Source organism: Labrus bergylta, chromosome 19 (genome assembly GCF_963930695.1).
Source record: "Labrus bergylta chromosome 19, fLabBer1.1, whole genome shotgun sequence".
Lineage (NCBI taxonomy): Eukaryota > Metazoa > Chordata > Actinopteri > Labriformes > Labridae > Labrus > Labrus bergylta.
Genome location: NC_089213.1, coordinates 4,614,635 through 4,629,974, shown reverse-complemented (window position 1 = coordinate 4,629,974; position 15,340 = coordinate 4,614,635). Strand labels below are relative to the sequence as shown.

General features: G+C 40.7%; 2 protein-coding genes and 1 pseudogene across 2 annotated transcripts in view; 1 reads left to right on the top strand and 2 right to left on the bottom strand.

Annotated features, from left to right (window-relative positions):
* The first annotated feature begins 228 nt into the window (after positions 1-228).
* On the top strand, positions 229-5,563 carry slc52a3-2a (solute carrier family 52 member 3-2a). Its single transcript, XM_020642312.3, has 4 exons — positions 229-553; positions 2,873-3,904; positions 4,172-4,295; positions 4,398-5,563. Exons 2-4 carry the CDS (start codon positions 2,892-2,894, stop codon positions 4,605-4,607), a joined length of 1,347 nt encoding a protein of 448 aa, XP_020497968.2. The 5' UTR covers positions 229-553; positions 2,873-2,891; the 3' UTR covers positions 4,608-5,563.
* A 4,513-nt stretch (positions 5,564-10,076) lies between these two features.
* LOC110006062 (uncharacterized) lies at positions 10,077-12,173 on the bottom strand (annotated as a pseudogene).
* Positions 12,174-12,952: 779 nt separating this feature from the next.
* The window catches only part of nfatc1 (nuclear factor of activated T cells 1), a 49,413-nt gene continuing 47,025 nt past the window's right edge, over positions 12,953-15,340 (bottom strand). The window contains exon 10 of the mRNA XM_020642244.3: positions 12,953-14,844. Within this exon, the coding sequence (XP_020497900.2) occupies positions 14,789-14,844 (56 nt within the window). The 3' untranslated portion in view covers positions 12,953-14,788. The remainder of the gene's footprint in view (positions 14,845-15,340) is intronic.

The window sequence follows — 15,340 nt, the reverse complement described above, 5'->3', positions numbered from 1 at the left end:
TTGTTTGTTTCTCGTAAATTTGAATTCCTCTTAATGTGCACCATTGAATTCACAAAGATTTTATAAAGCTTGAGTTCTGATAAATATTTTTTCCTGACGTTATAACAATCATTATTTTTCTGATAAAGTGCACACAGGTTTTTTTGTTAAAATCAATCAGCCATGAAGTCGTGTACCCTGAACAATGTAAACACATTTTCACATGATCCCCTTAAGCAGCATTAACAAATTCTGCAGGTTTTGAATGCATCTCACTCATACAGAAAACACTCCCGAGGCAACAAAAGAAAAAGGAAAAGGGGATGCAATGGCTCTAAATCTTGACATGTGATGGTTTATTGATGATCCTAGACCCCTGACAGAGACGGTACTTAAGGTCGAGACAATGATCAGTTAACTAAACATGTGCCATGGTTGGCTACATGCTCTCACACCCACTGGAACCAAGGAGGGTTTAATCCTCTGATGCACACACACACACACAAAGTTTACTGCACAGGACTTTGGCTTCTTTCCCTCCGCAGAAAACTTCAAACCATCCACCAAACAGCATGTGAGTATTTGCATGGATGCACACCGTCTCTGATGTTTGTAAATGTGTTAACAAGAGGGAAAAGGATCTGTCACTTTGCATGCATTTTATTGTTTTGTCTTGCAAAAGTGCTCATCATCTAAATAGATTTACTTTCCCTTCTTCTCCTTTCCTGAAGCTTCTTCTGCACTTTCACTAAATCAAACTTTAAGTCTCGTCTGTGTTGGGATTCTTTAAAATCATCCTCTGTACGTCTTTGGCTAACACACTTCTCTTTTTTTTTTTCAAACACTTTGCAAACATTTCTGAAGATATTTAAACGATCAAAGACTCCCTCACATGCACTCTCTCTTCTCCCAATAAACAATGCACAAGTCACGTGTTTTCTTAACTTATGTAATGGTTACTTATGCAGCAGGTGGTCATGTTTCCTTTCGCTGTATGCTTGGTGTTTTAAGCCGCTTTAACCCACCGCCTCTCTGTGATACAGTGTTGACTACACAACGATTCAATATGTTGCTGTTGCAGCTCACTTTGACTGAATGAGAATCTGCACGGAATAAAAAATCATTTCCTGGCTTGCAGATCAGGAAAAGACAAGACTTCAAGAAAATATTAACCAAACATAGTAATAAGTCAACGTCTGTGCCTTTAACACGTGTTGGTCGAGGGATGATTCCTCATGGTGACATATTAATGATTTTGAGTTTACAGGAAGTTGTTTGGATTTGGATTTTCTTGGCATATCTTTATGTTTTACTAATTTGAATCATTCCCATTTTCTGCTGCTGGAATATTAAGTTAGGATTATGCCGATGATTAAGTTTTCCTTTCTTCAGTTGAGGGAGAAGGAGACTTAGGAACTTTCCATCACGTCTCCATAAACTACATTTAATGCAAGAATGGTTTGTTAGAATAGATACAAATTTAAACTCCAAGGATCCTTCAGAACCTCTATTCTCCAAACTCAAAATATGAACTATGTTGATTTTCAACATAAACGTCATAGAAACATGTACCTTCATTTAAAAAGTAAAATATCGAGGCGCTGGTGGCCAAGTGGTTGGTTCGCATGGCCCAGGTTTGGATCCGACCTGTGGCTCCTTTCCCACACGTCCTTCTCCACTCTCTCTCTTTCTGTCTCTCCCTAATTTCGCACTCTATCCACTGTCCTATCTCTCCAATAGAGGCATAAAAAAGCCCAACAACAAATCTTAAATAATATCTACCACACCATTTCAACAATACTTTTGCATAAAATTTCCAGCTTTCATTTCTTGTCTAACTCAAACTACCGACATGTTACGCAGTGTCCCACCACCAGGGGGCATTATTCTGTTAAATACAGAGGTGTTTCACTTCGGAATAACCACCTAGGCTACATCTTTATGCATCTTCAAAAGAAACTGATTATAGAAAGCCTCTGCAGTATAACTGTAATCTGTTGTACTCACTTGCCCGTCTTGTAATCTTTTGATTGTGTTTTTTTAATTTCTCTCTTTATTTGTTCTGTATTCCTCTTTGTGTCCTGATTAAAATTTACTGATTTGTTGACGTCCTGCATTATAAGCCCTCCTCGGGTTTCTAACCTCACCATCACAAGTATTGTATTTTATGTGTTGAACTATTGCATGACTTTTGTGCAAACAAGTGAATAATAAATAAATAAATAGAAGACAATGATGGGCCTTAACTTAACCAATACCTAAATCTTAACTCTTTAACTTTATGGTTAACATGATATGGACAGTTGGAAAGTTTGTGGTTCTTGGTATCCCATAGACTTGTAAAAGTAGATAACATGTCAATCAAGATAACATTACAAAGTTACTGTGTAACATTTTAATTAAAGTGTAAATCATTTTCTCTTCAAAAGGGTTTTCCCCTTTTCACACCCAAGTCAAAATGTAATCATTAATTCTCATTAGAAAGCTTAATTCTTGTGTGCTTGAGACAACCTTAACAGGATCGGGTGATTTAATGTTCAAACCAAAATATACTCTTCTGGTTAAAGTGAAATCATGCTCCCTTTTTAGCATTTATTAAGGAAATTCAACAAAGCAGCTCATTGTACAGTTACAGGCTTTCATCTGCTAGTAGTTCCTGAACCTCATCAATTTCTCTCAAGCTAAGAGTCTGGATGATTCATAAAAATGTTTACTGCTTTTTGTGGTTGTTGTTGTTGTTATCTATCACTTTTCAGAAAGACCCACCTCCACTGTTTGAGCTAACAAAAGCTAGCTAACAAAACGGGGCATAGCCTAGCCTTTAGAAATGTGTTACAATGTGGACCAAATCGAAAGCCATGCTAGCATCTCTGATCCTTTTGTCTTTTTCTAGAGGAACACAGATCTCCACTATGTCCCTCCTCACTCACCTGTTGGCGTGCCTGTTCGGGATGGGCTCCTGGGTCTCCATCAACGGCCTGTGGGTGGAGCTGCCCCTGATCGTCCCTCAGATCCCAGAGGGCTGGTTACTGCCTTCATACCTCTCTGTGATCATTCAGATGGCTAACATCGGGCCCCTCTTTGTCACCCTGATGCATCGCTTTCGGCCCGGCGCCTTGAACGAGATTGCCGTCATATACTTGATCATTGGACTGGGAACTGTGGCGAGCTTCCTGCTGGGATTCTTCTGGAAGGAGACTGTGGTTGTAGGTGGCGTTCCTCGCAGTGTAGCCCTCCTTGTGTTGACTTTCTTCCTCTCTGCGGTCGACTGCACTTCCTCCGTCACCTTCCTGCCCTTCACTATGCGGTTAAAGCCCCAATATCTGACCACGTACTACATCGGGGAGGGTGTGAGCGGCCTGCTGCCCGCTCTGGTGGCGTTGATTCAGGGTGTCGGGGTCGTCAACTGCATAAATGGCACACAGTCTCTAAACCACACCCTGAACACCTCGTATAGTGCTTCGAGCACTGAGCTCAGGGCCGAGTATCAGCCGGCAAACTTCTCAGTGGAAGGGTTTTTCTTCTTCCTTAGTGCTATGATGCTTGTGTGCCTGGTGGCGTTCTTGCTGCTGAACTACCACCCGTCTGTGGCGAGGGAGCACCCGAACAGTCGCTACACCACCGGGGTGAAAGACAAATCTCAGGCAAAAAAGAAGTGGGCCGAGCAGAAGCCCATGATGGATCCCTACAGAGCTCCAAACCTGAAACGCAAGAGCAGCTTCGGGACTGGATCCTACAGCTGGATTCAGGTGTTTTATATCTTTGCAATCCTGGCCTGGGTTAACGCTCTGAGCAACACAGTTGTTCCCTCGGTGCAGTCCTACTCCTGCCTGCCATACGGGAACAAGGCGTTTCACCTATCAGCCTCCATGGCCGCAGTATCAAACCCTCTGGCCTGCTTCATCGCCATTTTCTTCCCTATAAGGTCAGTGTACTGCTGTGTAACCATTATTTTCTAATTGAAATATTCTTGTTTGTGCAACCACCAGCCTCAGCCAGGACCTCATTATATAAAATCAGGATTTGGTAAATGTTTGGCTCTACATCTTAGAAAATATCCAAACAAGTATTCAACAGACTTTACATGGTATCATGCCACATTGTGTGTGATGCATCTGTTTCCGCTTTGATTTTGGCTCTTAAATGAAACCCTGAAGCAGCAGATATTTATAGGTAACGTGTCATTTCACAGGTCTTTACTGCTGATGGGAGCTCTCACAGTGACAGGCAGTGGAATAGGTGCTTATATAATGGGCATGGCTGTGATGAGTCCATGTCCATTGCTAGTAAATGAAACTTCAGGTGGTGTCATCATGGTGAGTACACTGTCACACTGTCGCCGTCTTATTGCTTTTTGAATCTAAAATACAGAAAAAACACGCAACTGATTTGAACCTCACCTCCTTTCTGCTCCTCAGGTGTTGGCCTGGATCCTCTTTATTCTCACTCTGTCCTACGTGAAGGTGATTATTGGAGTGATCATGAGAGACGAGGGTCACAGCGCCCTCGTGTGGTGTGGAGCGGTAGTGCAGCTGGGCTCTCTGCTGGGGGCTGTGACAATGTTTCCCCTGGTCAGTCTTTACAGCTTCTTTTCATCAGGGGACCCGTGCAACACAAAATGCCCTTAAAATTAAGTAAGTGGGACAGTAGCAGCCCCTGATGTGTCACATTTTTTATGCGTAGATTATATTTGTGTTTTTTTGTGTTGATTTATTTGTATCATATGAATCTGAGCCTGTTTTTGTTACAAGAGAAGCAAACTGTAGACACAGTAAATCTGTAGTTTTTTGGTGTTGCATTACTGACCTTTATTTCATAAAGGAAGATACCTTTGCATGCGTTGAGGTACATTTTGTGTTTATTTATACACAATACAATACGTTTGATTGATCCAGATTGTACTTCAAACCTTCAGAAACTTTATTCAGAAATTTGGAATTTTTTCAAAATTTTGGGGAATTTTCAAAAACCTCCATCAAGAAATCTTAGGGGAATTTGGTCAGAAAAAAACTTTAAATTTAGCAAACCTATAATTGAAATATCCAGAAACCTAGTTCGTAATCTTTGAACACTTTCACCAGAACTTTATTTTTAACCTTAATAAACTTTGTTCAGACTTTTGAGAAACTTTCAAGAACTTTTTTATTTATTGTAGAAGACCTCCTGCAGTACCTTCATGACCCACTAGGGGAAAATAATCACTATATCAGTTTTAGAATAATCCCTCCCCGTCGGTTTCATATCAGCATTATAATGAGATAATTTTAAACTAAGAAATGCAGATTTAAATAGTTATGGTAAGAAAAAGCTGAAACAACAGCACTGTTTTTTAATCGCCATAAAATTGTATAATTATTTGTTGGTTGATTTAGGTCATTAATAATGTGCAGTTGTATTTCTCTGAGACCGAAACAAAACATTAGTTTCAAATTTTTCTTCTTCTGTATTTCTGTTCATAAGAGACGGATCTGAATGTTCTGTGTACTGAGAATAAAAATGTTTGGTACTGTTTGTAGATAAATCTATTTTTAAAGGCTGTGGAAATAATGATGATTTGTAAAATAAAAATTATATAATAATGCAATTTATTTTGTGTTTCCATTAATCATTTTGTTTCTTCATGGTACGATATGATATAAGACTTAGACATTGTTATGTTCACCGAGATGGCTAGTAACAATAAAAAATAAACTAAGGGAAAAGAAGGAGGAACTAAGTATAAGCAAATTTTAAATCATTTATTTTCAAACTAAAGAAAAGTGTACAGCAAATGGGCTTCATAAAAACACAAAAATAAAAGAGAAGCCAGTCTTTGATTAACAAAGCCCAAAAAAACTGATAATCCAGAACACAACTATTACAGGAAGAATGTGCAACTGTTTTGATCCAGTAGATGTCGCCCGCCCCCGAGCTCCAGCATGTAACCAAAACAAACTACTGATTGGAGACACCTCCGCCAAACTGAATCCTCCGCTCTCCTCCAGCGACACACCTCCAACCCCTCTCCCCTCGTGTTTGCATCAAAATAGATATCAAATTAGAACACACCTGGGCACTAGTGGCGCAGTGGTTAGTGGTTAGTGCATGGGCCCCATGTATGGAGGCTGTCATCTCAAACAAGCAGCCCAGGTTCACATCCCACCAGTGGCTCCTTTCCCACATGTCATTCCCCACTCTCTCTCCCTGATTTCCAACTCTATCCACGGTCCTATCTATCCATTAAAAGCCCAAAAATAAATCTTTAAAAAAATTGGAACACACCATAATAAAACACTAAGCACAAGCGGCTGACAAAAATGTCCTTGTCTCGAGCTGCATTGTTGTGTTAGCATGCTAATGGTAGCACTCTTTAGTTAGCTCGCAGCCTAACATGGCATGTAAATACAGGGAATGACCATGATCTAAAAACGCTGACTTGACATTCAAATAAGCAGAATGTTCTTCTACTTTGGTCAAATGAAAAATAATTGCTCTCAAACAGCTGGGCATATAATATTCTACACTGCCTGTACATCATCGGACATTTGATCCGTAATAAAGTGCCCTTAATCACACTCAGCACCTTTCTTGACAGGTAAAAAATTGTGTTGTTGGATTCGTCTTTCTTGTAGAAGAAGAAACTCGAAAGACAATTATCAGATTTTTTTCCCTCTCTTCAAGCAGGGACACAACTTCCCTTGGGTGGAGAGGTAAAAGAGCGGATGCACAACACTCGCGGCAGACAAAAACACAATACACACAGGTGTAGTCACACAGGTGTACATGAGATCATTGTAGAACGTCAACTGTTGCATTATGGTAACAGGACAGTAACACAAGACGATGATGAACGACGTGGCACAGACAGTTCTCAGGGCTCTCTTCTTGACTGGATGCAGCGCGTCTCTCCCTGGCCCGGACTTCTTCAGCTCCCTGACGATGGTGATAGTGCACAAAACCATCATGGACATCATGAACCCCATAATAAAAATTGGGAGAAATTTTATCATAAAGTTGGCCAGTTTAGGGGCTTTTTCTTCAATGACAATCCTCGTGAAAGCAATGGGCAAAGAAATGAGCCACACACTGACGGCACAAATCTCCCTCAACCTGTATATCTTCAGCAGAGGATACGACGTGGGGAAAACCACAGCACAGTACCTCTCTAGGGAGATAAAAGTCAAACTCATTGGCCCACCAATTTCTACATACACAAACAAAAACTTGACGATATCCAAGTGTATTGCAGGCCATCTGAACAAGCACATAAAATGCACGATGGACACAAAGTACTGAAAGTTATGGAAGAGAGCTAAATTAAAATTCAGGATATCGATTGTCTTCTTGGATGTGAAGACCAGCCACAGCAGTTTGCCGATAACTGGTTGTCCTGTGATAAAAGTAACAATGTCGATCATCGAGAAAGCCGCAATATGAGTTGGTTGAAACTCACAGCCTGAAGGTGTACTCTGGTTTTGTGTGTCATTGTTGTACACTGTCTCCATCGTACCAAACTGGTGTTCAGAGTTGAAAAAGTCAACTTTCAGAAGCTCCTGATAGGGAAGAAAAACAATTATAAGTTAGTTTTACTCCTAAATAAACCATAGTCTGGATGACTACTCCATTCTGATTGGCTGCAGGGTGTCATTCATGATCATACAAGAGGGTGTACTGTTATACCGAAGTCAGTCATGGAAGTGAAATATTAAACATTTTCCTGAATTATATAACTTTATCTAACTTGTGAGAAATTGTAGACCACTATACAGAAATGAAGAAAAAAATAAAAGTGTAATATTGTATTATACTCAACAGTCTTCATACTTATTTAAAAATAGAATATTTCAAAATTAAACTCTCGTAAGGTCGTGGCTTACCTGGTATATTCAGTACAGATGTCATCAAAGAGTGATCAGCACAATAATCCACAGACTGAGTAGAAGTGACACCTGATTTCCCTAAAAGACGTGTGACAGGTGCGGAGCCGCCGAGCTCAACCCTCAAACTGTGAATCAAACACGTCCTGATTTTCATAACAGCCTCAGTCACGTTGTCAGTCAAACTCAGAGCGTGACAAAATCAGACAACACGCACAAAGAAAAAATATACAACAACAGCTGATCTTCGTTCCCCTTGTGTGTGACAATCACAGGCAGTTGCCACTGTGACCACCAGGTGTCAGTGTGCACCAGATCACAACAGACATCCAACTGCAACCTTTTTTGATCCAGTAGATGTCGCCCGCCCCCGAGCACCAGCATGTAACCAAAACAAACTGCTGATTGGAGACACCTCCGCCAAACTGAATCCTCCGCTATCCTCCAGCGACACACCTCCAACCCCTCTCCCCTCGTGTTTGCATCAAAGTAGTTATCAAATTGGAACACACCATAATTAAACACTAAGCGCAAGCAGCGGACAAAAATGTCCTTGTCTCGAGCTGCATTGTTGTGCTTGTATGCTAATGGTAGCACTCTTTAGTTAGCTCGCAGCTTAACATGGCATGTAAATACAGGGAATGACCATGATCTAAAAACGCTGACTTGACATTCAAATAAGCAGTGAGTATGTTCTTCTTCTACTTTGATCAAATGAAAAATAATTGCTCTCAAACAGCTGGGCATATAATATTCTACACTGCCTGTACATCATCGGACAGTTGATCCGTAATAAAGTGCCCTTAATCACACTCAGCACCTTTTCTGACAGGTAAAAACTTTTGTTGTTGGATTCGTCTTTCTTGTAGAAGAAGAAACTTGTAAATAAATTATTAGATTTTTTTCCCTCTCTTCAAGCAGGGACACAACTTCCCTTGGGTGGAGAGGTAAAAGAGCGGATGCACAACACTCGCGGCAGACAAAAACACAATACACACAGGTGTAGTCACACAGGTGTACATGAGATCTCTGAAGAACGTCATCTTTTGCATTATGGTAACAGGACAGTAACACAAGACGATGATGAACGACGTGGCACAGACAGTTCTCAGGGCTCTCTTCTTGACTGGATGCAGCACGTCTCTCCCTGGCCCGGACTTCTTCAGCTCCCTGGCGATGGTGATACTGCACAAAACCATAATGGACATCATGAACCCCATAATATAAATTGGGAGAGATTTTAACATAAAGTCGGCCAGTTCAGGGGCGTTTTCTTTGATGACAATCCTCGTGAAAGCAATGGGCAAAGAAATGAGCCACACACTGACGGCACAAATCTCCCTCAACCTGTATATCTTCAGCAGAGGATACGACGTGGGGTAAACCACAGCACAGTACCTCTCTAGGGAGATAAAAGTCAAACTCATTGGCCCACCAATTTCTACATACACAAACAAAAACTTGACGATATCCAAGTGTATTGCAGGCCATCTGAACAAGCACATAAAATGCACGATGGACACAAAGTACTGAAAGTTATGGAAGAGAGCTAAATTAAAATTCAGGATATCGATTGTCTTCTTGGATGTGAAGACCAGCCACAGCAGTTTGCCGATAACTGGTTGTCCTGTGATAAAAGTAACAATGTCGATCATCGAGAAAGCCGCAATATGAGTTGGTCGAAACTCACAGCCTGAAGGTGTACTCTGGTTTTGTGTGTCATTGTTGTACACTGTCTCCATCGTACCAAACTGGTGTTCAGAGTTGAAAAAGTCAACTTTCAGAAGCTCCTGATAGGGAAGAAAAACAATTACAAGTTAGTTTTACTCCTAAATAAACCATAGTCTGTATGACTACTCCATTCTGATTGGCTGCAGGGTGTCATTCATGATCATACAAGAGGGTGTACTGTTATACCGAATTCAGTCATGGAAGTGAAATATTAAACATTTTCCTGAATTATATAACTTTATCTAACTTGTGAGAATTTGTAGACCACTATACAGAAATGAAGAAAAAAATAAAAGTGTAATATTGTATTATACTCAACAGTCTTCATACTTATTTAAAAATAGAATATTTCAAAATTAAACTCTCGTAAGGTCGTGGCTTACCTGGTATATTCAGTACAGATGTCATCAAAAAGTGATCAGCACAATAATCCACAGACTGAGTAGAAGTGACACCTGATTTCCCTAAAAGACGTGTGACAGGTGCGGAGCCGCCGAGCTCAACCCTCAAACTGTGAATCAAACACGTCCTGATTTTCATAACAGCCTCAGTCACATTGTCAGTCAAGCTCAGAGCGTGACAAAATCAGACAACACGCACAAAGAAAAAGTATATAACAACAGCTGATCTTCGTTCCCCTTGTGTGTAAAAATCAGGCAGTTGCCACGGTGACCACCAGGTGTCAGTGTGCACCAGATCACAACAGACATCCAACTGCAACAGAGAAGCCTTGAACATTAGTATTTAGGGTAAAGTAATATCTAAGTCTGAGAGATGTGTATTTGAATAGATATCTGGTTGATTGTTTAATATTAGGTTGCTTAAAATTACATACATAGTTAATAATACATCTACTGATGCACAGACTTGGACACATCATCAGTGTTGTTTCCTGGAGTCACTGGGTGTTTCGGGTCTTGCAACAGACACCCTCCTCGAGGCGACCCGACCGAGGCTGATCAGACCCTGGCCTGTGTCCAAGTGGCATTCTATTACCCCCACTGCTCTCTCCTCTTCAACTAGAGCCATCTGGAGGCTTTTTCAGCTGCCTCCACGTTGTTGCCTATGGCTCTTTTTCGGTTTGCACCTGTTATCCCCAGTGTGCCGTAGGCTTTGCTCAGGGAGTGACTGGCAAACCCCCGACTTCCCACCTCCACTGGCATACACCTGGTCTTCCACCCGTTCCTCCGACAATCCTCCACCAGCTCCTGGTACTTCTCCGTCTTTCTTTCTTGAGCCTCCTCCATCCTGTCCTCACATGGAACCATCAGTTCCAGCAAGAAGAGGTATTTTGTGGCCTCTGAGACCAAGATGATGTCAGGTCTCAATCTGGACTGGGTGATGTGTGGTGGAATTTTCAGCTGCCTCTCCAGGTCAACTGACATCACCCAGTCTCGGGCCGTGGGGAGCAAACCAGCAGAGCGGTTCTTTGGTGTTTTCTCCGGCCTTTGTCCTTCCTTGACAAAGTGAATGGCATTAGCTGTGGCTTGGGTGTGTCGGCTGCCCTTGATCCCCTTGCTGATTGCTTCAGCGATGGACTTGGGGACCTGGTCGTGCCTCCATTGATACCGGCCCCCACCCAGCGCCTTGGAGCAGCTGCTCAGGATGTGTTCCAGTGTCCCTATCTTGGAACACAGGGGGCATGCAGGTGTTTCTATTTTGCCCCATATACATCGGTTGGATGGGCTTGGGAGGAAATCATAGACTCCCTGAATCAAGAACTTGATCCTCTGGGGGTTCCACTGCCAGATATCCTTCCAGGTGACACTCCGCTCCATCGCCTGCTCCCACTTCATCCAGGCGCCCTGCTGCCGCATGGTCACTGCTCTGCTGGTTCGCTCTTCCTCGACTGAAGCTCGCACCTCCTCCTGCACCAACCTCTGCCTCTCCCTTCCGCTGGCAGAGTCATATCGGGCCGCTGCTAGGCTCTCAAGTCCGGCTCTGCCTTGCGCCACTGTTCCAAGGATGGCCTTGTGCTTCAGTTGAGTTTCTGCTTGCTGGACTGCATCCACTGCCCTCCACTTCCTCCCTGTCCTCACAACAATCCCTGCCCTGGACACTTTGGCGTCTCTGGATCCAGAGTACTGCAGATGTTCCCGTGCCCGTGCCACAATGAACTCCTCCCTGACTGAGCTGAAGGGGAGCCTGAGCTTATTGGTGTTCCCGTACAGCCCAATGTTAAAATACACAGGAACTCATGTAGGCTTCTTGTAAGACAATGCTTTATTGTGTGTGATTTCATATACTAAATAACTATTAAATCTTTTTGTGCTTATTGGTTACATCTGTGTTCAATGTGAAGTAACAGTCATTTTAATTAAAATCAGATAAATGTAGTGTAAATATTATTGTCTGCTTGATTAGCTACATTCTGTTGCTGCATCTGTATTGATATCTGTAGGATTGATGCATGGTTGGTGGTACTCATACATATGTTTGACAACTTTAATTAAGTTAATTAAGTAACAGTGTGTGATTGCATATGTTCTTGTGTGTATTAGAAAGAGTGCATCAGGGTAAGCTTGCATGACTCAGAGCTCAACTTGAACTCCAAGTCGTAGACAAACCTCCAGTTATGCTGCTCTGTGTGACAGGATGATCATACATCTTTGATTATTTGATTATATGGAAAACCCTTTGTGAATCACCCTAATGTGTGCAACAATGCAAAAGCTCTGACCTGCTGTGAGCTTCAGTGCTCTTCAGGAAGTGAAACATGTTACAGGCTGCGTTCATATCAAACTATCGTATGTGTTAATGAACTTCATCTTCATATCCCATAAAAACCATCAAACATGATTACACTTTTCTATGAGCTGACGGTTTGATGGTCTATGGTAATTGTTAATTTCATTTAAAAACCAATACAATAGTGAATTCAGGCCATTCACAATACAGCAGCCATCCTAGTTGTTTAAAGGCTCTTAAACATATTTTACATAACCAGATGTGACTCGTTTGAATGAGGCCAAATTAGCTTGAAATTGGCTACATTAAGAGAGGGAACAGACAACTCCAGGAAGAAATAAAAATAAAACTTCATAGATTAGTGTCAACGCTAGGTTTTAAAGCTGCTGCAACACTGCACTTACTGCAGCAAATCCGAAGATTGCAAACAAGTAGCCGCGTATTTGTTATTTTAAGTAGCAATAGATTTATGGTCATCCAAATCCTAGTGTTCTTAAGGCATGCTTCTAGTTTAATTGGTATCATCTGGCTTCATTGATAAGTACAATTGAGTATCATCTGCATAAAAACGAACATTTATGAAATGTTTCCTCATAATATTACCAAGAGGAAGCATATATAAGGTGAAAAGAATCGGTCAAAGCACTGAATCCTGTGGAACTCCATGGCTTTCTTTGGTGTGCATAGAAGACTTATCATTAACATGAGAGATGAAGACGCATTTATTGACAAATACACAAAATAGGTCACAAAGCACACGTAATGAGCTGTGTAGTCTAACAATATCTCCACGGTAAACATTTCCGTATGGCTTCTTTTAGGCCTTCAGTTACAAAGATTAAGACTCATAAATACATATAAAAACTGGGAACAAGTGTGAAAGCTCATTCCGTTTTTCTATAATAAACAAATGAGTAGATAAACCACAGTATGTAGGTAAGCATGTAAAAGATGTTTTTATGATAAACATGAATAAACAGAGCACATGCTAAGAGAATAAATATGAAAATACAAAAAACATGAAAGAACTTATATTTCTGTATTGCTGTTCACCGCTGTTCTTTGGATTAGAGACGTTTTTATGTTGTATCGGTGATTGTTTACATTCTTTGAGAGGCTAATGCTAACTGCTCATTGCATAGCTTCCAGGGAAAAGTCATGCTTTGACAAACCCGAGATGATTTCTTCTTTAGATACAAGTCAAGACAGAATAACTGTAGCCAGCAGTTAACTCCAAAGTTAAGGTTAATTTCAAGTCTGTAAACACGTTATATGGACGGAGATATTTTATTCTAAAAGTGACCCAAAATGACTTATCAATCTGTGACTTTTTAAAAACTGTAAACGCAAACTCCAAGGTTTGGCAAACATCATCGGAAACGTTTTGGCGTTGTTCTGTAACTTCAAGTGATGGTGACATGTTGTCTCAATAAAACAGCCCGAAGTAACACCACAGGTTAAGTGGTTAAGTGCTTATTGTTGGTAGTGAATACAGAAAATTTATTCAAATATTCAATATATAATTGCACGAACAAATGTCAATAAAAATGTCTAACCAAATATTATATGAGCTGGGGGGGTTGGGGGGGGGTGTCCACATGCTAGTCTGGTCCTGCTCGAGTTTTCTACATGTTGTTGTTTTCTACTCCACTGTTGCTAGGTGCTTAGTTATGGTGGATTATTGGGTCTATGTAAATGATACTTCAAAATGTTCAATCTCGACCTGCTCTGGATGTTCAATGTTTATATGACTTTTGTTGTGATTCAGCGCTATATGAATAAAAAAAGATGTATTGATTGATAGTTGTTCAGGTATGACCATTAGCATTTTGTAGCTACTTTTAGCCGTTATTAGAATGACAATCATTTACTGTTTAAGCCGTGCCGTCCCTGTGACAATACTCCATTTGTGCTATTGGTACTTGTCATAACATTTCCCCTTATTAGATACATGTAACAAAAAATATATATATATATATTTGTGTAACTTCAAAAAAAACTTTCATAGTTCATTTTGAACATGAAAATGTGCAGGCCACAATTTTCTGTTTCCAGTTAAAAAGGCACTTCTCTTCTCATTCTCTCTCTCTCTGAAGTCAGATATGCAAACTAAAGCACTACACATACTGTATATACAAATCACATAACTCAAAGGCACTGAATCAATTTACAATCGCAGCACAAAAAAAGAGACATACAAAATTATGTTTGGTCCTCTAAAAGCATACTTTGCTGTGTGGGGTTGGGATGGCAGTTTTGGTTGCTACATAATCAATTTACATGTATTCAAAAAAGGCAGTCTTAGTTGGATGTATTTGTCGTATAATTCATTTCTAAATGCATTATATAAGAAAAACAAGGCACGTGTTGGACCCTGGTCATCTGCACGATAGATTTACATTTGTTCTCCTTGCATTTCCTTTTTGCCGCTTCCTGCATGCTGTAGTCCAAGCATGAAAAGCATAAAGTCTATTTCAGTCTGGTGTTTCCCTTTCTTCTTGTTTCCTGTGACAGTTTTCGAATGCGACAGGAAGCTACGCATGGCTGTGGACGGAGATGCTGGACAGGTCGTTCCTGATGATCTCATTGACTGCAGAAGAGAAGAGAGAAAGGACGGTCAGTGTGTTGTGTGTTTGTGTGAGGGAATCTGACATAAACAAAAAAGCTTTCTACTGGACATCTCTGGAGTATGACACTTAACAGATGACTGTATTTGTGCCTTTTTCCCTTTGCATTGGTTTTCAATTGGACAACCGTTTGCTATAAAATAAACAGAATGTCATATCGTTACTTACACTAAACAGAATTTTAAAAACATTTGAATCAAAACTGATGAAAGATGCAAAGTTTTTAATTTGTGTTGGAAATATTGGAAAATCAAATCCTAAAAGTCATCATCGTCTTGTCAAACAAAGCCATCATCATCATCAATATCATTAATAAGGTCAAAGGTGTTCATAAAGAGCTGGGTCTTTAGCTTTTTCTTAAAGGTGCAACGGGACTCTGCAGATCGAGTGGAGTTTGGTAGTTAATTCCACCACCAGGGGGCGACAGAGGGGAAGAGTCTAGCTGGAGACTAAGTTTGA